Source organism: Meleagris gallopavo, chromosome 4, assembly GCF_000146605.3.
Source record: "Meleagris gallopavo isolate NT-WF06-2002-E0010 breed Aviagen turkey brand Nicholas breeding stock chromosome 4, Turkey_5.1, whole genome shotgun sequence".
NCBI classification, from domain to species: domain Eukaryota; kingdom Metazoa; phylum Chordata; class Aves; order Galliformes; family Phasianidae; genus Meleagris; species Meleagris gallopavo.
This window is the reverse complement of record NC_015014.2, coordinates 4,079,180-4,105,788: the sequence shown is the minus strand read 5'-3', so window position 1 is coordinate 4,105,788 and position 26,609 is coordinate 4,079,180. Positions and strand designations below refer to the sequence as shown.

At 35.3% G+C, this 26,609-nt stretch overlaps 1 protein-coding gene across 1 annotated transcript in view; it reads right to left on the bottom strand.

Annotated features, from left to right (window-relative positions):
* The window catches only part of TLL1 (tolloid like 1), a 110,713-nt gene that overhangs the window by 66,502 nt on the left and 17,602 nt on the right, over window positions 1–26,609 (bottom strand). Inside the window, exons 2-4 of the mRNA XM_031553249.1 lie at window positions 6,736–7,045; window positions 3,092–3,172; window positions 1,136–1,288 (exon numbers count right to left, since the gene is read on the bottom strand). Coding sequence (XP_031409109.1) covers window positions 1,136–1,288; window positions 3,092–3,172; window positions 6,736–7,045 — 544 coding nt within the window. The remainder of the gene's footprint in view (window positions 1–1,135; window positions 1,289–3,091; window positions 3,173–6,735; window positions 7,046–26,609) is intronic.

The following is a 26,609-nucleotide window of genomic DNA, read 5'->3' as shown; positions in this document are numbered from 1 at the left end:
GAAATCCACAAAGAACTGTACTCAGCATGAATTTGCTGGCAGAAATATATCCACCTTGCATTCTCTCAAAGCTACATTTTCAGCAGAGAATGGATGGATAACTCGGGGCGTGGGTGATGTTTGCTTGTTTTTAAAATGCTTTAACTTAAAGACAACAAAATCTCAAAGTTTATAAAAAGGATGAGTTAAAACCATGCCACGTTCCTAAGAATTAAGGGTTATTTCATCTTGTATTGCCCTTTTATCATTAAGCAATATTCATCAAGCTTTAAAACCTACCTTTATGAAAATGTAAAATGTTTAGCATGTAAACCTTTTACTTAGTTTACAAACATTCTCCCAAAAGATTGCTATCCAAAAACAGAGGTTACATAGTCTGTAAATACCCAGACTAAAAGATTTACTAGAACAGTTTGTTTGGAAAGAAGGTCTCTGATTTCTTATGTCCATACAACATGTGTGAATTTGCATGTTTCTTTAGGCTTCCTGTATTACTGTGCACAATAAGATGCTGTTATGTATTGTTTTCTATCCATCTCTGTTTTTCTCTACATTCCTTTTTGTTTTAAATTACTGATTATATCCACACTGATACTGATCCACTTACATTTTTCAGGAATGATAAATGTTCTAATTTTTTTCTAAATTTACATGCTAAGAATTACATACAAATATTGAAGCCAGCTTTTTCTTTTTGTCATGTATAATAATTAGGTACCCGTTTAAAAGCCAAATTGAGGAATTACAAAACACATTTAAGTCATTTAATTGAGTTAAATCAGTTTAGCAAAATACACGTCCCACTAGTTAATTCTGTTATATTTTTAAACTAAATAAACATACTTTTTTTTTAATTAATAAAACAAATTTCAATACATTCTGTTACTTAGGCTCCCAAAAACAAACATAACAAAAGAAACATCAAACAAACAGACTTCCCTATCTAAAACACACCTAAATATCTTTATTACACAGCTTGCCCTTGGGAACAATTTATTAAAGGATGGCTAACATTTTCAAAGCAGATGCACTCCTGGCCTGATCCCGCAGAAATCTTTCCATTGTGTGACTTCACTATAAATGAATAAAAAAAATAAACCATATTCTTTCTCCCTATATAAAGCTGAAGACTTACCAGTGAAATTTCCACCTATTACGTATGGAATGACACCCCCTGGCCATATTCTTTCTGTTCGCGATGTAGCAGCTCTGGGAAATCTGTTCTTCTCATTTTTCCCTGAGAATTTTACTGTGGTTCTTCCTTTAGAAGTATTATTTTGCTCAAAGCCTGTAACGACAATTAAAACACTAATTGAGATCATTAAAAAGAAAAGAAAGAACAGAATAATAAAGAGAGAACCATTACTGAATAATTATTTTCCATGACGTCAAAGGCATATTCTTATTTCTATATGCCCTTTAAAAACAGGACACTACTATTATCAACAATCTATTACTACCTGGTTTTACAGGAAGTGCTTGAAATGGCGTATCTAAATCTTCAACTTCCAAAAGTATCTACACTAAGAATTTGCACACAAGCTTACTGACTGAAAGAAACACTGTCTGCATAGTTGCATCTAAATTTTATCACCTAACAATAATAATAATAAAAAAAAGAAGAAGAATACACTTCCTTCTTTTGTGTCTTTTATTTGCTGTTGTTGTTGTTTTGGTTTGGGTTATTTTTTGTTGTTTGTTTGTTTAGTTTTAAGAAAGTTTGGATTTCTCCAGCAGGGAAGAAAAGGCAGACCCCGTAATCACCACATTTACTGCCCTTTAAATTTTATTCCTGGAACTGGAAAAAAAAAATCAAGTGCATGCTATTCCTAGAGCAATGTACAGAAACAAGTCTATTACATTCGCTTTTGTTATCGTGAACTATCTGGAAAAATAGATAAATTATTTGCAAAGTAAACTGTAAACTTACGGAAAAAGTCACAGTTAATTTTTCCCTCTGATCTCCGTTACTTGCACCTACTGGTAATAGCCACAACATTCTCAGATGGAAATCTAACTTTCAGTTTCACAATAACTCTATAACACTTCAGAATGTCAACACATATTTTTCACAAATGAGATTTTGCATCCCTGTGGATAAGCATTACTCATGGCTGGAAGTTGGAAAATCAATAAAAGCCTACTATTTTGAGAGATTACCAATCATCCTTCTGTTACAGGTAAATATCTCCTAAATCAGCTGAAATTTACTGTGACTACAAAAAAGGATAAGGACAGCTAGACAGGTACTTGTACGCCATAATAAAGTTAGTTGTTCTCTTCTGAAGCAATCTGTAAGTTAGTATGGGTATCAGTGAAGATGATTCAAATGAATCACGCCAAGTGATCTTGCATATATAAAAGACAACAAGCTCTTATGCAGTACTGAAATGTCATAAAAATGAAGTCTATATACCAGCATATAACAGCAAAGTCAGTTAGAGTGTTGTGGTTAAGCTTACAAGATATGCACTGATGCATGTTGACACACTGTAGTGTGATGAAAATGCAGTTTTACATATTTTCTTTTGAGAAGTTGACATTCCTTGACACTAAAATGACATCTTTTTGTACGAAATATGGCAAATGCACTTGGCCAGTATTAATGGAGATTCACTGATATTGCATGCTGAATTCAACTGCATTCATACTAACAGAAGGATGATGTGTTTATTTAGTGCAACACACCATAAAAGCTTCAAATTGTGTGACTCATCTCAGTGCCCCAAATGGATTCAGAGGAATAAGTATTATATTAGCATCTATCTATCACGTTCCTCAACTGACTGAGCAGACATTGTATTGATAAAAGTAGAACTTATCAATATGAACATAACCACGCTAAGTAGCTAAGGAAATTTTAATATGAGAGGTAAAAGCACATTTTAACTTCCAGATCTTATACTGGAAATAGATCTCTAAGAAAATCTGATGAAGAGCTAATCTCTTCATTACTATTCTCATAGTGTTTAAAGTTTGCTTATGCCAACAGAAATATAGAGATGCTTTAGTATGTTAAAGCATTGTAATCATTAATACTCATGTTACATCATCATATCAAGCAACCTGATAATTTAAACAGTAAATATACCAGAGCCAAATCTTCTTATCCTTTCTATAAGCTGATAGAGGGCACCTCGCTTTTTTGACATCCCATGCTCTCCAAAGCCACCTTTGAAAACAAAAGAAAAAAGAAAGAATTTAGAAAAGTTAAGAACATGGAAACTTATACCTACAGCAACAACATAGCCAGAGGAGATTGCAAGTATCCTTCAAAAAGTGCTGTGTCTTTAAGGAAGTTTAACATTCCTGAATGACTTGCCTACAAATTCTTCAAGTATCCTCGACAATGAAGCAAGAAGACATTTTTAGCTGAAATTTTTTTCTAAAATGCATTCCAGAATGTAAGCCAGCATGTCTTTGTTATTCAGACAAGTCACGGTAATTACATCATTTAATTATTATTTGGAGCTTTTTCTTCTTTCTGGTGACACTGAGATTCTCTGAGCCGTATTCATAGACCGCTAGAAGCCCTACTGTCACAAAAGTTTCCTAAATGTATGCCATAATCTTCCCATTTGAAGGAAAACGGGTGAAAGGAAACACCCAAAGTTTCATCAGGAAAAACAAACCAGAACCAAAAAAAAAAAAAAAGCCACTTTAATAAGTCTAATTATACCATGAATTTTTGGCTTTCTTTGTCAACATGAATGTGCAATGGACTCTCAGAGGCTTTCAAATGTCACATGCAGGCATGTACTGCAATAAGACCCTACAGGCATGTATGTGTGTCATTTTGGTAATCAATGAGCAATAAGAATTCAACTAATAGTTTATTTTAACATCTATCGTGTTACTTCAAGAAATGTACATTTCTGAATCTAGCATGTACATCAGATGCATGTCACAAGCCACCTTCACATCTAATTCTGCTGTGGTTGCACGTGGTTTTGAAAATACACTTAAGCTCAAAGAAAGAGCACTGATAACACCATACAGTCCAATAAATCCTCAGAATTGTTAAGAAGGCTTTGAGATTTGTCTATGTTTGTAATAAATCATATTTAACAATCAATAACTGTCACAGGACAAGAGAATTTTCAAACTACTCGTGCAACACCAAAAGTCAGATAGAAACAAAGAGACCACCAAAATATCCAACCACCACAGAGCAGACCTTTCCATATTTCCCATTAAACATTTCAATACATATGTGGAAAATATATTTCTTAAGAGGCAACTTAAAATCATACCATATAAGGCAAGTGAGTCCATGGGCTGCTCAGTGAATAACAATGTGCCTAATTATTTGGATTACACTGTCACATAGTTGCTAGCTCTCTGGAGACAAATTTTCCAAATTTTTTTAAGTCATTTTAGATAGATGAGGTAATAGTTCAACACATTCCTTCCCAACAAGTTATATGGTTAAATGTAATATACAGTAAAGAGAATATAACCATTGAATTGCTTCTATCGGTCATTGCAACTGCCTCTAATGTTAACATTTGTATCATAAAAATGCAAATAGAGTCCCAACAAATATAAAAATAAACTTTGTAAAAAAAAAAATAGTAACTTTAATGTGGCAGAAAAAGACTCCAATACTTACTGAAAGAAAGTACTATGCTATATTTATTTCTTAAAAAAAAAAAAAATTCAAGTATCATTACTTTGATAACACAGCCTGTGTAATCCAATTAGTGGAAAAAAAAAATTGAAGTGTCTTACATAACTAGTCTGGCTTATATTATGATTTACAGTCTTGCCAAACTGCAGTCTAAATATATATATACTTTCTGATTTTAAATTTTAATCATATTTGTGGCATATCTTTTTGCACTTGTAATAGTATACACGTGCTGTAATCTTTGCTCTTGCTTCTATTCACAATAATTATATATTATAAATTGCATGAGTAAAACAAGATGCTCAGAGTAAGCATCTGATCTTGCAAATCCGTACTACCTTCCATTTCTAAGTCGCTATCTAATATTGATAAGCCAGTTATTGGTAATGTCTTTTGGAAATTTTGCAGTTTGCAAAAACCAGCTAAACTCCAACTTATGCATCAAAATCTGTTGAACTTATATGTAATAATTAAAAAAGACTTCTACTCTGTTTCAAAAAAATATCAAGATTGCTGAGTGTTCATTGAGAACGGGTACAAAAACAGTACTTTCAGCAGAGTTTGTTCTCAAAGTCCATTTTCCACTGATTATTTCCCTTGCATTGATTCCCTCTTGCACAGTAAGGGTAGACAAATTTGATCCAACTGCATTAGTAACCCTCAGTAGGACAACTCACTATCCTAAATAAGATATTGCGTTGACTGGCAAAGATAATGAGCAAACCTCAAGACAGGTAAGTAAAAATAAAATATATAATGTAAAACAGTATAAAAACAGCTTAGATCAATATACTTTAACAACAGCAACAAAAGAGAGAGCGAGAAAATAGAGAGAGATCTTTGGAGTTAAAAGGGAAAGATACAGAAGTAAAAGGAAGATCGGCAGGCCAAAGAAATCACTTGACTGAGTGCACTTTCAGGGGAAATGACTGACCTCACTGTCTACACTGTCAGCAAATCTAGGGGCTGAAATATTTTCAAAGTCAATTAAAAGTATTTTGTTAGAGGGGGAAGGGGAGAAGGAAACCAGGGACAATTAACATTATCAAACCCAGTCTTGATCCAAAAAAGAAAAAATGGTACTAAAAGGAGATAAAATAAATTTTCAGGGTATTAAAACAATATCATCAAACTATAATGAACAGTTGAACTACCCTATTTATATTGATGTGGAGAAGTTAAAATGAAAAATGCTTCTTTTGTCTGGTAAATTCCTTTCTGGTCATTCCTCAAAACGATCCTTGTTTTCTAATATTAGGAATCATCAAGGCAAAGAGCATTTGAGTTCATCAACACATCGAACATGAGTAATACAAAACAAATTTCGGCTATATGCATATATAGATTCTTTACTATGCATAAACATTTGCTTTCACACCTTTCCCACTTTGATTTTTTTAGTGCCATACTCTGAAAGCTTACCCATTTTTGAGTTTACAAATCACAGCCTGATAGCATGGCTATTTTCAGACATGAGGTAGGCAGATATTTAGACATGGACTATTTTTTCAGACACACATACAAATGTTTAGGAGCGAATAATATCTCTTTATCTGTTTCTCTGAAAATTAATCAGATTATGGTGTCTGGCACTAAGGCACCATATGTGACAAGGCAAATGATAGCAAGGATAACAATGTTGTTGTGTTGCCTGTGGTGTGTAGATTTAACAACAACGAAAACAACAAAAGGTGCTGCTGTAATTCTCGAATCCCAGTCTCACCTCCAGGATTCCACATGCTTTTTCCAAAGGGCATCTCAGCTCCACTATCAGGAACTTGCAGTTGGAAGTAAAGCTTTGCACAGCTTCCTTTCCCACATTACTACCTGCAGAGAGGACTGGCAGAGATTCCTCCCAGTTTCTGCTCCTTGGTTCAACAAGTTGCTTTGCTCTTTGTTTGCTTTTTAAGCAAGAAATTCAGGAATACAATTAAATTTTCCCCTTTTGACTTAACTAAAATCAATTCATGTTCATTGCCGAGTAACTTTTTAAACTGTAAATGAAACTAATATTATCGACAACGTTTTAAAACACTGACTGCTTTCTATTTAGAAGTAAATAAAAGGAAAAAAATAAGTTAGAAAGCAAGTTTGAAATATCGTACCTGTGTTATGGCCAAGTCTTTCATTGGAGTGCTGCGTAAGGTCAATTGTCCTGTCAATTTGAAAGATTTTTAAGTCTTCATCATCTAAGGCAATATCTCCCCAAAAGACAGCTTTAAATAAAAAAGAGCTCAATTTAATTAAAGAATTTATTTTGACATCAAAACCAATTTGAAGACTATATTGCCAGGTTACAAACCTTAGGAAAATATATGACAAATATACAATTATATTATATACTTTTTTGTACTGATTTTTATTTTTATACAAAGAAAGAAAATTATAAAAAGACGAATCATTTGTATTAGTATTCTCAAATTTTTACAGGCTAATTTCTTTAGTAATTGCATAAATGCCATCATATAAATGTAACATTAATCAAGTAATAAATTTTCACCATATCTAATGATTTGTACACATAAATACAGCAGAGGAGACTAAGAACCACTGAAAGACATTAACATTTGAATTACAAAGCAAAAAAAATGAACAATACTGAAAGAACACAATCTTTATTTTTCCTAACATCCTCCTGAAAATGAAACACAAGTGAAGTCATTCTTAACATTCCAATTAATTTCTGCATTATGTTACGTTTGCATCAGAGAATTGATATGTTTTCCATTATCCTCTTGGTTGATTTCTATGCTGTCCTTCGATGTTTAATCTCACTATAAGGATTCCTTCAAATACTTTACTTTTCAAAACCCCGTTATTTTTCATCTTCTTTTTTCATCCTTTCCTAAAACTTTTTGGTGTGTTTCTTCTTTTCTCTTTTCCTGTTCTTTTTATGACTCTCAGGTGTTTGGGTTTTTTTGTTTGACTTTTTCATACTTAATTCATCTTCCCTAAACTGCCATCACAACTCAGTGAGTAAAGATATATGGCAAGAATCTTGAACATCTTGGCAAGAATTTGGGATCTACACCTTCAGCATACAGACCATTTTTTGCTGAGATTCAATCATGAAATCTCCCTGCCAACGCAATATTATCATTAAAACTGAGAAAGCTGTATCCTCAGCTAGCATTAATGAAGTCAACAGTATATCACCAACTAACACGAGCACAAGTGACACCCTCTCTGCTCTACTTACATTCTAACTGATTCTAAGCACTAACTAGTTTTATTTTACTGTCATTTGGTCAGCTCCTTTTACATACATACATACTTACAAACACACACAAATATGTATATATGTATATATGCAGTGATCATTCATCTGATAATACTTTCAGTACATTCCTGTTATTGTAAAACTTATTTATTCTTATTGATTAATGCTATATTAATAATAATTTAATCAAATTCATACCTAAAAATCTTGGCTTAAGCAAAAATTACGTATTCCCACAGAACTCCCAGATATTACATTATGTCTTCATTTGTCTATTACTTTTTCCTGCACTCAGAGCAACTAGATAAAGAAATCACACTAAAAAACTCCTTTTGTCTGCCCTGTAAAATAATTAAATTTGAATAAAAAAATAAAATAGAGCACCTACATGGACCTCAAAAAAGAGAATTTTCAATTAAAACCGCAAACATCTAAATATGAGCATTTCCACGTATATATATATATATTTCTTTGCATTAAAAGATGTTTATCAAAAACAGCAAGTATTTGAGACCATTTCTGAAACCATTTAGTCACTTCTCATACATTTGTGAATGTTCTCCTTCCAAGGGTTGCTATTTCTCTATGTACACATCAGGCAGATCCTTCCTCTGGCTAACCTATCCTCACCAGTGATAGCTTTTACCATCAAGTGAAGAAACAGAGTTAATGGATGCTCTAGTTGATTTCTGCTTAAATTTTCTAGGAAAAAAAAGATCTTAAGTGGTTAGAGTTTTGAACAGCGAGAGGAGAAATTCTCTGAGTTAAATACTATTTATTATTCCTATTTTAAGAATCTTCTCGAGGTTTCTAGTGGATGTCACTCATAATAGGGGCCACTGTATAAGCACAATGAAAAACCACAAAATTTGATATACCAAAAAAAATGGTAAGAGGAAGAAGCTATTTTCACTTTAGAAAGACATCCGCAGAGGCCACACAGGTTGTCCAAATCAAACTTGAGGAAGTGCTAAAAATTAACAGCAAGCCCATTTTTCTTTCCTGGTTACACAAAACAAAACAAAACAAAAAGTTCTGAATTAACAAAATCTGCACTCGGAGACAGAAGTGTATGAGCAGAAATCGCTTTGGTTTCAGTACATAATACTGATGTATAAATATGAAACGAAAACTGAAGGCAAGCTGAGCTCTAAACAAGTATACATTGTAGAAAAAGACTGGATTGAAAATATGTCCTCTCCAGGATCCACCTTTAGCACTTCACTGCGGTGATGTTCACTTTGCTATGAAAGCACAAACAGTATGACTTAAGATGAGTTTGCCTGACAAATGCACTGAATTTCCTTGCACACTAAGCAAAGTGTCTTACTGTTTAAGCAAGGAGCAATAAATGATTGCTGGAAAACAAAGCTATGCTTTTTTTTTAAAACATCTGGACTGACAGGTAGAATTGGTTTTGACAGTAATGAAGCAGACTCTTAAGTTTAATAATACTACAGCTGTGGTCGTATTACAAACAGTGCTGAAGCAACTTTGACCCAAATGTAAACAAATAATCTTCGAATCCAGTAAGATTTTCTAATGTATGAGCTAAATATGAGTAACAAGAAAGAAACAGATGTGATTGCTTGCAAAGTACAATGCAACATTCGGAGTTTTCTTCAGACTACAGTTGTTTTTACACAAGTCAGTTCTGTTTAGCAGGTCAAGTAAAAATGCAACAGGGTAAAAGGCAGAAACATGGAAAGAACTAACACATTGAACTTCAGCAGCAAATGAGTAAGTGCCACTTGGCTTCCACAGAAATCAATCCAAGATTTTCTGAACTAATTTCAGTGCAACTGGAAAGAAATATGCTTGGCAAGAGAGAAAAAGCTGGTAACTGTTTCTTTTTATGTTCCCCTTTTTCCAGTGAAAAAGGAAAAAGGTAAAAAAGGTGAAAACCTTTGAAGGTGAAAACCTTCAAAGCCTGAAGCAGAAACTCACCTGAACATTAACAAACACAAGGAAAAAAAAGAAAAACAATCACCACTTCCGTAACTCTTAAAACTATGCTTTAATTTTTCAGAATGTCTGTGGAAGTCTCACAGTACTTTGTAACTAGAGAGGACCGTTCCTGTCTCCTGCCTTAACATTTTTATAGCCTGAAACTATCTGAAGAAGTTGCTTTCTATACTTCATCTTGTCACACGCCAATTCGAACCTTATGGAAAACAAGCAGAGGATTGCTTGGGTATGTTAGGTATGCTGAAGAATGCACTAAAGAGCAGGTATGGATTTAATAGGTCCCTTCAGGAAACCTCTGCCAGAATTGGCATCTTCAGCTACACACCTCCTTTGTTCTTCACAGATAATTCAGCCATAAGTTTACGTCAGAAAATTGACACAAAACTGATAACCAGTTTTGCTTAACATGCCAAAAAATAAAAATTGAGGTAACAGAGTAGAACTTTTAAAATGATCCAAACAAAGCTTAAACTATCTGTTTCGGTTTGCTTCACACTCTCATGTTGTCTACTCAGTGATCAGGAAAACTTGATGTTTACAAGCAAATTTCTCATTTGATTTGAACATGCAGGAGTGACAATAAACAGGAAAAACCTGTTGGAAAACTACAAATCTGATACAAGAAATGTACACTTCTTTATACTAAACATTGTACTAAATTTTATATAACTTCACTTTTCTTATTTTCTGAGGGGGTTGCTTTATTCCATTTAAATTTTATACAGGCACTACATTACGCATTCATACAAATTCAACTGGCAGAGAGAATATAAATAAATATATGTATATCTTCCAGAAAGAGGAGCAAAATTTTACCCTGTAAAACTCTTTCTATAGTAGTAAAGGAAGATTATGCATAAACATACATTCTGTTAATAGAGAAAATGCTCTCCGCCTATAGTTGCATGAAATCAGAACTGCATCTCGAAGCACTCAGCCTTCACTTTCAAAAAGGCACAATTAAATTAAGAGACAATATTCTGATACACAAGGCAGTTAGGCTTGTTACATGCAAACAACTGCCTCACCATCACAGAAACAGACAGGAAAATAATTATACTGTAGAAGACATCTGCCATCCAGGGATACACATCTTAACATTACCAGACAAATAATGTGATAGAGAAGGAAAAATAAGATTATTTCTAACACAGAGATCAAGCACGGGAACTTCATTCTAAATGTGGCAACACAGACTATGATTATGGATAGTTAACATTTATCTGCAAAGCTCTCCTTGCTAAAATACTCCTTCAACAGGATCAACACCACATCAAATATCCACTATTCCAGATGAACAAAACATGGTACTAAGAATACAAAGTACTGAAAAATAGAAGGACAAAGGAAAAACATTAGAATTATTTTTATGGGTATTTGCACCCACAGTATGAATCAACCATCATACAGCTTTGGAACAAAGAGAGTTTTCATGACTTCCTAGAAGATGGTCAGAAGTAACGGAGCATGAATGAAATCATACTGTTCAATTCACAGAGCTGAGATATGCAACAGAATGGTTCTTTCTGGTATTAAATCTACTGGTTAGCATAAAATCCCACAAAGTACATACAGAAATATATTCACTATGATTGAAGAAAAAAATTATCTACATCAAACAGTTCCACGAGTCCCACAGTTATTAATTTTTAAAACTACAAGCAGCCATTCTTAAATAAAATACACTGCTGATGGTATTTACATGGATATTAGTAAAAAAAAGTAGAAAATGCAACCAAGATTGTTACTGCTCACTACTGGAGTGCAGCAGCATAGCAAAGGCAATCCAGCTGTATCTGGGACTCACTAATTAGTGCCCAGCTACCAAGGACAGCTCTACAAAAGCAACACTGCAGTAGAACACTAAGATCCAAAAAGCATTTCCATTACACGCTTTGTTGTGTTTACTTTGCAGGCTAGAAGAACGTTTAATTCATGGACAGTGTTATCGTGTTCGGACAACTGTTGAAAACAAGAGTAGAAAAGCTAATGTTGTGATGAATTAGGAACCTATAGCCTGAATTATTTTTTTTCCTTAAACTAAACAAATCAGGCAAAGCGAGAAGTAAACTGTGATCAGCCACACAGGTACTCCCCTTGTCAGCAGATGCAGAATCATGACAGAGAGATTACTCCTGTATTAAGAAGATGCCAAGGAAGGGATTAAGGCAATTTTAGAAGGCATTTTAAAAGCAAAGCCTCAGATTTTGGTATGCTACTGGGATTGGAAAGCACAGGAAGTTTACACTTCATCCACTTCACAGAAGGTGCCAAGAACTGACAACAAAAGTATGAGAATTAAATGAAAGGTAAAATATAAATCTCAAAAGCTTTTAGCTCCTTTTGATGGGAGGTAGACCACCCAGCTTTTTTCAAAATCTGACCAGTAATTCATGCAGCAAGAGGTGCCCAAAAGCATGCTGGTCCAAGTTCAGGGTTCATCTAAACCTCCACGTGCAGCAGTTCCAATTAGCAGCCTCCTCTATAGCTGAGTCATTGAGTGCTCCCCTGCAAGAACACAGCTATGTGCATTACAGACTATCTTAGTGAGTCATTTTCTTCCATACAATCCACTACACTGCTTACATAACTGCCTCTGCAACCCTGAATAGAAAAAAGAAACACTCTGCGTTAAATGACTAAAAAGAATTTCACCTTACTATGAAAAAGGCAACTTTTGCTGCTGTAATTAGCTTGGTCTTGTATTCAAATGAGTTCCGTGTTTTCAGGCACAATATCCTTTTTCCTAGAAATCATTAAGATGAGAACAAAATAGGGCAAGTAATATGCAGATGATCTCAATTCCAACCACAAGCATAGGACTGCAAGCCACCATCTGAACTGTTTCTACCACTGTTTCAGTGCTACCTTCAACCATAACGGTAACAAATGTCATCGTTACCACACAGAGACCACAGAACTCCTGTAATAAATTTATAAACTCAAATTAATTCATCTGTTTTACGATGATTAAAATCAGTTTATTTGCATATATGACAGCAAAAAATAAATAAATAAAACTTTAACAGCCTTAAATTTTAAATAAAACATTAACAACAGAGAACCACAGAGCCAATTTTCATACATTCCAGTAGAAGTTACTAAATTAATTTCAGCAGGCAGTATTTTCAAATCTGCACACAGCTATTAGTGAAAGTTCTTGATTTACATGAATAAAAGCTGATATATTCACATCCGAAAGGGATACAACGCCTCTGACTAGTGCTTTCACATTTCTACTTGCTGTGAAAATTAATGATGTAAAATAGTAAGATTTATATCCTTTTTTTTTTTTTCTGATGCGCAAGTAAAATCCACCATCCAAAAGATCAAATATATTATTATGAAATAAACACATATTATGAAACAAAATACTTCCCCCTAGGTAGCTGGAATAGTTCTCTTATCCCTTTGTCTCCCCAGATTCCTATTTCCCTGATCACTAACATTACATGGAGTGCTTGTTAAATTGTAGTAAAGTGCAGTCTCAATACTTTTTATTTCAACGACTAAAGTACTGAGGAAAATACTCCCGATTCCAGGGATTGAAATAATCAAAAATTTGGCTACTGTGAGAGAAACAGCAGATTTATGTTAACAGAAGAGATACAGCGAATAAAATAATAATGAAAGTTTTAATTTTAAAAGAATCCTAAATCCTTGAGTTTCCTCAAATGAAATAAGAAAAAGTCTTGAAGTTATATTAAAACCAATTCACATTTACCAGGGGTAGGAAAATATAATTATAGCAAATTTTTCTACTCCATGTACTGAAAAAAAAAAAAAGAAAGCAAACTTAATTACAAAAAAAACAATAACTTGGTATTTTCAACCACAAACACCACCAAACAACAACATACAAATAAATAAATAAATTAATGTCCCAAGGAAAAAGGAACTGGACAGCAGCCCTGCTGCTAATTAGGAGAGAAAGCACCCTCCTTTTGTCATATAAAGCTATCTGCAAATTTAGGACTGATTCTCCATGAAATTTAACAGACACTACTGCACGTTAACATAGTCATACCCCAACTTAAAAACATTAATCCTCAAAAACATCCGAAGAGGTACCAATAAAACGCCATCAGCACAGGAATATAACTTGGATTCAGGAGAAGGGGTATCAGCTTGCTTGAGTAGTACTGGTGTAGCTTTAGAAGCACAAATTTTAACGCAATTTTCTCTAATAGTCAATGACACCGTTTTTCCTTTTCAGTATCATTACTACCTGCAACTCACCACCCTTTATTTTTAAGTGCTCATATTTATAGGTAGGGCAATGGCAAGACCCAGCATGGACTAATTTACAGCTGCAGAGCCCTTTCTACAATGGCACACAGCACTTCACTACAGCTCCTTCACAATGTTCTCCATACAGCACAAGAAGTTATTGCTGCATTGAGTAGATCAGGACATAAAAACAACCAGCTTAATAAAAACAAACAATAATTTAAGAATTTCAAGGAAGCAAAGACTATTTTGATAAAACTCTGATAAGCCTCACTCCTAAACTTTCTGAGTGGCATTTTGAGAACACTCGTTAACATGCAACAGTTCCTCTATCACATTTCGGGTTCTTGGTTAGGCTGTTCAATGTGACAAGTGTAACTTTCAGCAACTAAATTGTTTTTAAGCAGCACTGGTACCTGGTAAGATCTATATTCCTCATATAATGGCTTAGCCACCAACCTGACTGCAGAAGACATCAGCAACTGATCAGTAAAGGTGTCTGGCAAAGAATGCAACTGCTCTAAGACCCTTGTTCATCACTGCCTTGGGACATATACCAACAAAATAAACCCTCAAAGAAATGCTCTGGAAGAGATTCTCTTACCCATTCTACTATCTGCCTTTTTAGTTTTTATATTTTTATTTTTTATATTTTTACTCTTTTCTACCTTTTTTAGGTCATAGGTTTTTTGGCTGTCCTTGTTCAGTTGAAAACATTAACAACTTATATAACAGTTGGCTTTCTTAAGAATGGTGAAAAGTACACCAGTAAGGAGATCATTATTTATGATATTATAACAGTCATAACTAATCCAATAAAGACTAAATGACCACAGACTGACGCCATAGCATTCGCCTCCATTTTAATTTGAAACTCCATTATCTTCTGAACAATCTTAGGATCAAGTGCTACCAAGTTAATGATAAGATTTCCAGGAGAAAGAACAGACTTCATAAGGCAAAATTATCAGTACTGAAGGGAAAACTGCAAACATATGTATTATATAAACACACACACATGTATAAGTGTATAAAACCAAGACCAACAGAATTGTTGTTTTGAAATCAGAGAAATTAAGAACGGAGTTGAATTAATTCAACTCCCTAAAGAATGGAAAAATGCAAAACTTAAAAAATAAGTTCTGAATTGAAGAGAAAATCCATCACTGCAAAAAAAGTTGTTCATTTAATTATTAAACTATATGAAACAGTTAAGGCTGAGATGGACACAGCAACTGCTGCAAGAACTTCCCAGATATATGTGACCTAGGCATTTTCATTTGAATACTAAGAGAACAGAATAGCATCAGAAAAAGAAAAAAACACGAATTAGTTACCTGATAATGCACAGTACAAACTGAAGGACTAAAAACCTATTTTACTTTGCCTTACTCCCATATTAATCAACTCGACCTACACTGTACAGAATACTGTATAGCACAGCTGATGTCTTACAGCTTTTTCCATGGGTTTTTGTTGTTGTTGTTGTTGTTGTTGTGTTCTTTTGTGCAAGTTTTTTGTTGATTTGTTCATTTTTTTTTACTCATATTGCCTAAACTTAAGGTCAAAATAGCTTTACATTCACAAAATAAATTGTGTTTTAGAAGTGAAATACCATACCTTTCGTGACTTTTTTCCACATAATTAACAACATCTTTTTGCACAGAGCAGACTTACTTGCTTTTAAAATGAAAATAATACTTTCATCACCATGAAACAACTGTGCATTCTTAAGCATAGCACTGAATTCAATCAATTTAGCACGGTTATTAAAAGAAGAATCATTTCATTATTTCACTTGGCAGTTTTCATATATTCCAATTTTGAAGCCTAAGAAGAGAAGGAAGGTAACAGAACTGACTGAAGATAGGAAACTGCAACAGTTATCAGACAAACCATCAAGAACTGGAAATAAAGTTCATTTTGTCTCTCAGAGTTTTTCATCTCTTGTGCTTAATGCATATTTGTATAACTTGGGAAGAGCAAGTGGGGCTTTAACATCACTAGCAAAGCTCAACTAAATAAAGAAGTCCTGTGACTAAGACGACAGAGGTACTTCAGAGCTTAGGAAGCAGAAAATTAAAACTTTCAAGGAGTCTTAACATCTTCAGCCTGTCCAATTAACACACATGGGCACTTCAAACAAATGACTGTGATACAGGAAGGATAGCATGGGAAAAACACCTCCAACCAACATGAAACAGAAGTTACGAGATGCCCATTTTAGAGCAAAGAATACTAGACTGCCAATCCAGTCTATGCTTTCTCTGCCACCTTCAATCACAGAATCACTAGGGTTGGAAAAGACCTCCAAGATCACCCAGTCCAACTGTCCATCTATCACCAATATCTCCCGGTAAACCACATCCCTCAGTACTATACCTAAGTGTTTCTTGAATGCTTCCAGGACAGTGACTAAATGATCTTCCTGGGCAGCCTGTTTCAATGCTTCACCACTATTTCAAAGAAGAAATTGTTCCTAACATGCAGCCTGAACCTCCCCTGGCCATTGAGGCCATCCCCCTAGTCCTATCTCTAGCTATGTGGGAGAAGAGGTCAACTCCTACTTCGCCTCAACCTCATTCTAGGTCACTGTAGGGAGGTATCAGGTCTCCCCTAAGCCTCCTGCAGACTGAAAAATCACCATTCCTCCTGTTATTCCCCTTAAGACTTGTGCTCCAGACCTCTCACCAGCTTTGCTGCCTTTCTCCGGACATGCTGCAGGGCCTCGATTCTTGTAGTGAGGGGCCCAAAGAAGAAAAGGCATGAGTGCTCAAAATGAAAAGTAGAAAGAAGCAAGAAAATCAGATTAAATTAAGCACAATGGAAAACATAGATACAGAGCAGAAAAAAAGTAGGTGAAAGATTGAGACTATGAGGAAGATGGTTACTATTCAGAAGACAAAAATCTACAGAGTATTTCATTTTTAGCTATCTACAATGATATGTTATTTTTGGAGATTAAAGTATTAGTGAGAAGCAAGAGCAGAAAAGACCGAGACAATTTCAGACTTCAGATTTATGTAAGTGAAGAGGAAAGAAAAAAAAAAAAAGTCTATTGAGAGAAAATTTTAAGCCATAAAATCTACTGGCATTAGTCTGAGGAACAAACTCAAGTAAGGTGATGGTATTCTTCATTCACAACAGCCACATTCATAAATGAAATAAAGCATTACACATTGGACAAATTTAAGAATTAGAAATATATACCAGTACAGAGCAATTTTAGCTCAGGAGAATATTAGATGAGTGGTTCCCAAGTCTTAAGCCCCATTGTCCATAGGACAAGAATGGCAACCTCGGCAGAGCAATGGAAGCGATGGTCACAGTCAGCAGAGTGCACTGACTGAACTGCAATGCTGAAGGGAAGCAGCAGTAGCTGGATTTGAAGGGTGATTCAGAAGAAGTTTAATTTACAAAAAGAATAACAGTTGAGAGTTACTCCTTAGCTAAGATGGAAATATCAGTCTCCAAGAAATGTCACAACCATAACGTCCTTGCTCTGCTGCTAAGTTGAAGAATGTTGTGACTATGAAGCAATAGTGGATAAGAAACTCAGTACTAAATGAGAAAACTCCCTTAGTATTTTTCCTATGCCACAGCAGTAAGAGGTTGAATATTTATAAAGCAACACTTTCTTTAAAATTTGGCATTATAGCATAATATACATATCACAGCAATGCTATAATGCAGCAGCACTGATCTGTGTGAAAATCCTTTCATTCTGTACCCTTTTCTTGTCCTTGGGAAATTAAAATTGTATTTCATTTTCTCTTCGATAAAAAATTCCAAGCAGTCTAAAGTAGCACCTCTAAAACAGAAAAACCCTGATGAACCATTAAATGCAACCAAAGATTTATACAGAAAGCCAAATGGCATTGAAAGGAAAGTGCATATAGTGAGGGATTATCTGGCATTCAGGATCAAGGTTCTCATCATACCAGAAAAAATAAGCGTTCCTCCATTTGCATCATCTTAAATACAGAATTATGAAAGTATATTATAAATAAAGTTTTATTTTAAGCTCCAGAAGTGATTTCCATTATCAGCTGCAGCTTCCTGTTTCGGTAATTTTTGTCATGAAGCTCACTTAAGTCATTCCATCACAGTTTTTAGCACATCATTCTACGACCTGGCTCAGAGCAAGAGACAAGGAAAGGGACTAAACAGTTCTTAATGTTGCTTTTTTTGGCACCGATCCTGTGCTTAATACAGCAAGTTCTGGGTGTTGGACCAGTGTAATTCTATATTCCTGTTCACATTTTCAACAGATGTCTTCTACCAGATTTTTTTGTTACTGAAGCACCAATTCTCATCTATATGGCTAAAAAGTTGAAGCAGGGTTGATTTGCCCTGTAACATCCAATTTTTTTCATGGCCCCCATTCGTCACAACTATTTTGCTTGCTTGTTACTGAATACTGGTATTTTTTCAGCATTTGTAATTTATGGAGTTTGGAGGTTTTTTTTCCATCTAAACTCTGCACAGCTGCTGATTATTGTTTGGACACAGCAAGTAAAACAGAAAACTAAAAAAAAAAAAAATAGAGTTAGCAAGGCAGCAGTGGAAAATCACTGACATTTTCTAATACCTAATATCAAGTTATTAGAATGTAATGCTCTTTACATCTGAATCTCACATAGGTTGATTTATATAGCATTTTTTTAGCCACAGTAGTACTTGAAACAGAGTTTACATAACCATTCTAATATTTTTCTCTTTTGACAGATACAGTGAGAGCATCTCAGTTTAACATTCACTCCCTCATAAAGAGCACTGTTTGCCTACAGAAAACCAGTGTTGCATAGCTGCTGGGAGCTCTCATAAATCCTTGTTATTAAACAGCATAGCATATTTAGTCTTTTCTGAGTGCTCTGTTGAAAGCCAGCAGGATCTCCACCCCCTTCTAAAAAGAATTAGGCATGTCCAAACTTCCTAGGTTTTGGCACTTGCTAATTTAAGTATCATCAACAGAATTAAGGGGAATAAGAACAACATAGCTTAAATTTCTTCCTATCCCCTCAGTTTCTTAGCAAGCCTGCCTTGATCTCCAACTTGTGGGGCTATGATCAGCATTGCTATCTCAAGCCACACAAAAGATCAGGTTAAAATATGTAAAATATGTATATTTACATATTGTAATTTTGCTGTATTTTGCACAAGTTCCTATAGCTTGCTACACTTCTGCGACAGATTATCAGAAAAAGCAATTCAGTATCCAAAGTCACCTACAACTCCTACAAATTTTGTTACAGACAAGCTTGTGGCACAAAGTGGTAGCTATGTAAAAGTTCAACAGTTTCTCAAATGCTTTCTAAAAGAAAGTAAACATTACACTTTGGTTAAGCTTCTCATCCTCAGGAAGTCAGCCTCCTGCTGGTCCTTGTTTTATAAGGCTAACGCATTATAAATAATAATATAAATCAGCTTGCATGTCAAACAGAAAAACTAAAGGTCGATCCAAACAGTAGATTCTGACTTTTTCTCCAACTCTGTCCTTCTCTTTCTACTTTCATCATACAGCTGCAGTTCTTTGTGCACTGCTTAACTTTGGATTTCTTAAACTGCTTTCTAAGAGGCCCACATGTTAGCAGTGTACCACAGCCCACACACCATCCCACTCATGGCTGCAGATATTGCTTCTCCCATCATATCACAACTGCAACTTTTTAAATTACAGACGCAGTTTGCTCAAACTCACAAAAGATGGATGCAAGGTATTTAATGCCTTTTAATGTATTTTAATGCACTTGTGTTTCGATTAATAGAGATATTAAGGCTTAAATTAGCCTCAGTAGTTTTAGATGTCTTTTAATATAATTCAGCAGCTGGAAAAAAGGTTGTGAGCCAAATATGACTCTTCCAGCCAGTTCACCCTGGGCCTAGCACAGTCTGCTGGCCATAAGGGGTGTGTCTTTTGACAGTAACACAATGCTGCCCTCAAATAACCTCTTAACATATCTATGGAAATAGGAATTACACAATATCTGCAAATACTAAGCTTCCTTCAAGCTCAGAGAAAATACAAATATTTAATACAGCTAACTCTGAGGAAAAATATGCCAAATTAAATATCACGGTTTTCTGTGGACTGCTATTTAGAGTCTAGATGAATGCATTTGGAGTCTAATATTTCAAGATTTCTTAACTACTGAGAATTTAGGAAACAATATTTAATCTATTTCTCAACTCCTAGATGTTCTTCATTTTTTTTTTATTTATTCTGTTGTTTATTCAAGGCAAAAATATTCATTTTTCATTGGTTTTTGGATACCAGAATGCTCAAATAATACGCCAGGGCAAGTAAGATTTCAAATGAATGACCCTGGCCACTCCCAAAGCTTTGAAAGGAATGCCAACCATCTGTCTACATTTCAAATTTTCTGTTTGCAACTAAAACAGCCACAGGCTGTCAATTTATAGAAAGGTACCTTTTTGAAGCTATTCGAGGAAGCATTGTACGACAATATGTCAGACTACAGATTGGGAATGTGAATACTGCTTCAGGTATTAGAGCTCCTATTGTGAAAGCAAATTACTTTCGGTTATAAAGCATTCTCTAAGAGTACAACTCTCAAAAAGAAAACAGTTCTACCATAATAACAGTACCATAAATAAACTAAGGGGAGAATTTAGTTATAAATTAATATGCAGTATGTTAATTAGAAGCACCTTCATGATTATAAAGAGCACTGGCATTTCAGTTTATAATTTTATGGTGCAATTGTCTTGCTCTGAAAGTATATTTCATTCTATCTCCAGAAGAGGAGAAAAAATATTACAAATATATTCAGTTGCTTAATACAACCAGTAGAAATAGATCACCAGAATCTCTTAGAAATTTCACACTCATTTTCAACTACAGAACTGATTCAGTAGTCAGAACTAACAAGTATCTAAAGAGGTAAAAGGCAAATTAGAGGTAAATAAGGAATGCTCTCATAACCAGTTGGTAAGAAAAACAAACAAAACCTTCTGCTTAATAGATAGTGCTAGTGGTTTTTTTTTGTTGTTTGTACGTTTGCTTTGTTTTTTTTCTTTTGCTTGACAAGCAAAAGGAAGAAATCTAACTCTAAATTGTGAATCTACCAGAAAACTGTCTTCGTGACATCCTAAAAACTCTATTAATTCTGATGAATGTCTCACAAATTCATGAATGCACAAGGGACTCTCCAGAGAGCTGTAAATGACCTAAACCAAAGTTTGAAAACAGAAGACATCTTCATGTGCTAAAATGATATCATTTGTTTTCATAAAACATGGGAGGAACATCTGGCAGGACAGGAAGGGATTCTGGAGCTTTTTAAGGCATCAGAGCTGAAGTTCACTGGAGGGATGTGGGATCTGGCATATTTTTGGACCACTTGCTTGGCTTTAGCAATGGGATGCATCACATTTCTTGTACGTAGAGAAAACAGGCTAGAACAGTAGAGTCCAAAACAGAATGGAAAGGATTGCAAGGTTCCTATAAATCTTGAAAATGTATAGAAGATTAAAGAACTGTGGACCATGAATTTATAAGAGATTTAAACAAAAACTTGTGCTACAGGCAGCAGTACTGTACCATGTGCAACAACACCATTTGGAAGAAAACAACAAAAGGCTTCTGAGTCAGTCTAACCAATATTCCTATCCCCAGAGCTATACTTGGGTGACTGGACTGACACAACCTATTTGTGGCAATTCGTGATGCCTCAAAGGTTATTTATGGCACCCAAGTAAATTATCTCAACAGAATAAGACAAAGATCTTCAGAAAATAATGTACTCATCTAACTCCACAAGACGACTTCCAGTACTAACAAAAATCCTGAAAAGCATAACAGTGCTGGGACTCTTCTCATTCCTTAGATTGTACCAAACAAAGAGCAGTGCTAACCACTGGTGAACTACAAGTGAAAGCTAAGCTATGCTCAGTGTCTCCCAGGGCCCTCGCATACAGCTGTGCTTCACTGCACTCCCACTGCTCTCATGTGCCACCTCTCAAAGAGGTTTATGCAGCACTGTCCTCCAAAGAGTACCATCAGACTCAGAGAAGTGTCAATACATCAACAAACAGGTTTCCTTCAAGCATGGAATCAAAAATTATGAATTCCAGCGTGGGAGTATGAAAATAACTTTTCTTCCTAACGATTACACAGTTTTCCACTTGGCATAGCTCAAAAACAGAACTGAAATTAAAGGGGTTGTTTTGGTTAATTTATCTCATTGGGTTTTTCTTTTATTCAGCTCTCCAAACATAAAGGCTGAAACCAGAAATTATAAAACATGATAATGTAACTAAGAAACTGGCATACCTGCTATTTCTCCATGTTAGTTTCCAGTCTTTCTGTCCAATAATACCCAACTTAAAATTCCAGTCATATATCCAATCACATTTGTCATGGAATAGCAAGAAGTTCGTTGTTCTAAAAAAGAGCACTTAATAAACACAATAAAAAGTTTTCGCTCTGTAGTTTCGCTAACACAGAAATTTATAACTGGGTGAGTAACAGAATTCATAACCCTGACGGTAAAATCAAATATACCATATGCAACTTCCCCTAATTTATCATGATCGATTTCAAAATACATGTGTTCCCTTCACTATTCCTGAGAAAAACTTCTCCTGTGATACATATAATTTGAAGCAGATCTGGCTTAGCCGGCTGTAGAATTTTATTTTTTTTTTTTAAAGAGAAAAAAGTTAACACTACCTCTCAATTTTCATAAACCAATACCACAAATGCAAATGTACGGGCCATTTCCACTGAGAGAGTTTAAAATATATCAAGTCACAGTCTACAATCTTCTGACAGTATTACTGGAATTCCTGTTGTGCAGTAAAATTCTGTAGGAGCGTTTAACTGAGAGCATATTTCATGCTACCAAATAATAGTAAAGTCAGAATGAGGGAAATTCCACTGCACAGAAAGATAGATATGGCTTTAGATCACAATTACAAGCAAAGTAGTATAGATAAGAGGATTCTTTAAGAAAAACATAATGACAGCAGGAGTTAACTTATCTGATAAACTTTATACTTCAAGATAAAAATGATTACTTTAAGACTTTTACACCTCTAGGTTAACGTATGGTTTTGATAACATGACTTCTTCTTTGATTTGGTAGCTATGCCATGCTTTCATGTCAGAAAATTAAATGTTCCTTCCAAACATAATTAAAGCTATTAACTCCATATTATTAGCATTAGGCAAAACCAGTCAAATGGAGAAGATTAAAATGACCTTTTGACAAAAGGAGGCATAAGTAGGATGAATCATCACTCAGCTGTATCTTTTTTCTTCAAGAACTAAATATTGGTTTAAAGCTATACATATATATGACTTTTCTCAGCTAGAATATACAAAAAAACTTTCATGAAAACAAATCAGAAAATGGCATGGGCTACTATAAAACTAAAATGAGAAAGAAGGGTCATAAACTTTTTGTGTAGCTGCATCCACAACAATCCAAATCAACACTTACCACGTAACTCAGGTGAATGTGTTCATGTGTTGATGTGCATACGCATACACATGCATGTACCTACAAAGACTGTAGGCCATATTATGGGACACCAGATAGCATCCTAGGAAACAGACTCCTCAAAAAGACTTCAGGCACTGCAATCTCAAACGGAATGGTTTGGCCTGACAGCAGCCAAGAAGCCATGCATGATTTTTGACTTAAGTGGCAACTGAAAGGAAATACTTGTCCATCTTGCCTGCCTGCATGCATCTCTGATCCCCTTCTCAGAAAACCAGCAGTGGGGATTCAACTGAATAAAACAATCCAAACTGCTTATGCGTTACTTACTGGATATGGAAGTAGCAGAATAGTGGTAAACCAGGTAACCATATTCTAGTGCAATACAGTGGCTCATAAAAAGTAAACTCTTCTAACAGACAGATTGTGTAGTTATACTATCTGACCAAAACAAACAAAAAAAACCAACCTGGCAGAATAATTAAATCACTTTAATCACTTTTCAGATACGCTCTCTCAAAATAATGCTGAAAAACAGGAACAAGTTCAGAAAAGATTCATGCAAATGACTTCATGAGTAAAATGAGAGTCTCAAGGAATGCAGTGCATGTAATAGAAGCGATGTTAGATAATTCAATCGTCAGTACAGTTACTGAGCTATCCTAGATTACTACTGTTTTTATTAATTTATGCTTTAAATAATGAGATACATATTCTGCAGCCTCAAAACATAGAGTTGCAACTAGGTTTTGCTTGATCAGAGGAAAAAAGACAATGAAAAATGAAGACGTGGATAGAATCTTAATAGCAAAGATAACTGCTTAATGTGACAGAACTTTTACAAGGGTTGCACCAAAAGTAATGCCTCCTATTTTATTATATTGCCCCATGGTGTAAGAGGCAGATGTTGGTGGTATGGCAGTAGAGGCTGAACGTTCCCACCAATATTCCATTACGTTTTGTTGCCACGCGACAGATAGCAGCAGAGGGGCAGTCTGACAGAATAGCATCTGACGTGGAAATACAGATGACACTACGGTGTGTCACTGAATTCCTCCACGTGGGAATATCACAAAGTTTGCACAAAATGGGTCCCACAAATGCTGGCACAGGAACAGACAGAATACTGTATTCAAGTTTGCCAGGACCTGTTGAGCCAATAAAAGGCTGAAGGTGACAGTTTCCTGGATTGCATAACTTCTAAGGATGAAACATGGTGTCACCACTATGAGCCAGAATCCATGGTGTGGTGACATGTGAATTCCCTGCCTAAGGAAAGTTCAAGACATAGCCTTCGGTGGGTAAAATGATGTGTACTTTTGTCTTCTGGGACAAGAAAGAGATGATTCATTCAGATTTCCTGGAACCTGGACAAACCATCAACTCTGACCACTACCTCGCAATGCTGACTTTAAGCTGAAAGCCAGGCCAGAGAAGAAAGCAGCTTTTCTCCTGCAGCACAATAACACCTGGCCCCATAACATTTTGAAGACTGTGGAGCACACTGCCATTCTTGGCTGGACAGCCCTGCCACATCTACTGCACAGTTCAGAATTGGTGCCTTCTGACTTCCATCTTTTTGGGCTGATGTAGCTGACAATTTGCCCTATCAAATAGTGTTATTATGCTCACTATACCTATTGTTGTTTCCATGGAAATAAACAGGAGGCATTACTTTTGGAGTGCCATCCATAACTGAACATGGCCATTTTATGACCTTTTTAACTCCGGTCCAAAACATCGTATTTGAAACAAATTCAATCCCTAGAAACGAAGAGAAACTACTGTCATTGCAGCAAAGATCCTCAAAGTCACAGAAGAGCAAAGCCTCCCCTTGGAGGCAGTACTCCCCAAAGCATAAAGGAGCTGGTATGTGGAAAAAAAAAAAGACTAGAAGAAAAGGAAATTAACTTTATAAGAGTTTACAAGTAGTAGCTATCAGCACATGTTAAGCAGTTTCCTGATCAAAGAAAATAATAAAATTACTGTGTCCTGGAAGGGCAAATTTCCATCTCTAAAAAAGAAAAGATGTAGATAAAACATGTACCTAGCAAGAGCAATCAGGCTGCTTTAATCTTCCCTATCTCTTAAGGCCACATAATATTCCTCTAATTTCTCTGACCAAATCAAGATGCCTTTTTAATACTAGGCTCAAGTATAAACTTTCAACGCTTTTGGAGAAAGCACTGAAAAAAAGGCTTTTGCTGCTCAGAGCTCTAAAGCAACACTCCTTTGGTAAAACATCCTACAAGGCTTAACAAATGTAGAAAATGAATCCCAGCACTCACACAAGACACTTTCATAGAATGATTGAATCAGCACACAAACTCACAGAATATTTTCATTCTCACTGCTTAGTGAGAGGTCAGTATAAACACAACAAGGAGACAGCCTATGCTGCACAGATCTGGCTTCTGTTGGCTGTCCTTGATGCTTGACATTTAGCAGAACTTAGCTTCATCCAAAAAACTTTGAGGCATTTATGGTGATCAGCAAGAGTCAGCATTACAGCTGACAACAAAAGCTGTCATCATGAGATGCAGCCTTTCCTCTTCAGACCAGATTTAGTACCAGCTGGAATGAGTTCTGCACATTCCCATCAAGAGTTCCCACTACTTTCTAATTTAGACCTTTGAAGCACCCAAACAATATCTCGTATATAGAAAATGCTGAAATGTACGATCCTGAATAGAAATGACAGTGCACCTGGTTTTATCTGGTTCAGATGCCTTCACATAAATATGCATTATTTTTCTGACTGGCAACAGGAAACGACAGTAATCTCCTGATCACTGAGTTTAAGGGAATCACAAAAAAGACACACAAAACAAGATCTGACTTGTGAAAAGTTATCTGAAAAGCAAAAAAAAATCTCTTGGATATGCGTGATAGGCAGACAAATGCACAGTTTTGATCTGCTCATTTGTGTTCCTACTCTCAACCTATTTGATCTGGCCAAGTCATCTGTTACTGAAGCAAAAGAATCTTTCAGGAATGGCATCTTTGGTATTTTTCTGCCCCAACAGGAGAGGACTAAACTTCAGAAGAAATTCTGTGTTATGATAATCAATGGGGTGAGATTTACAACACACTG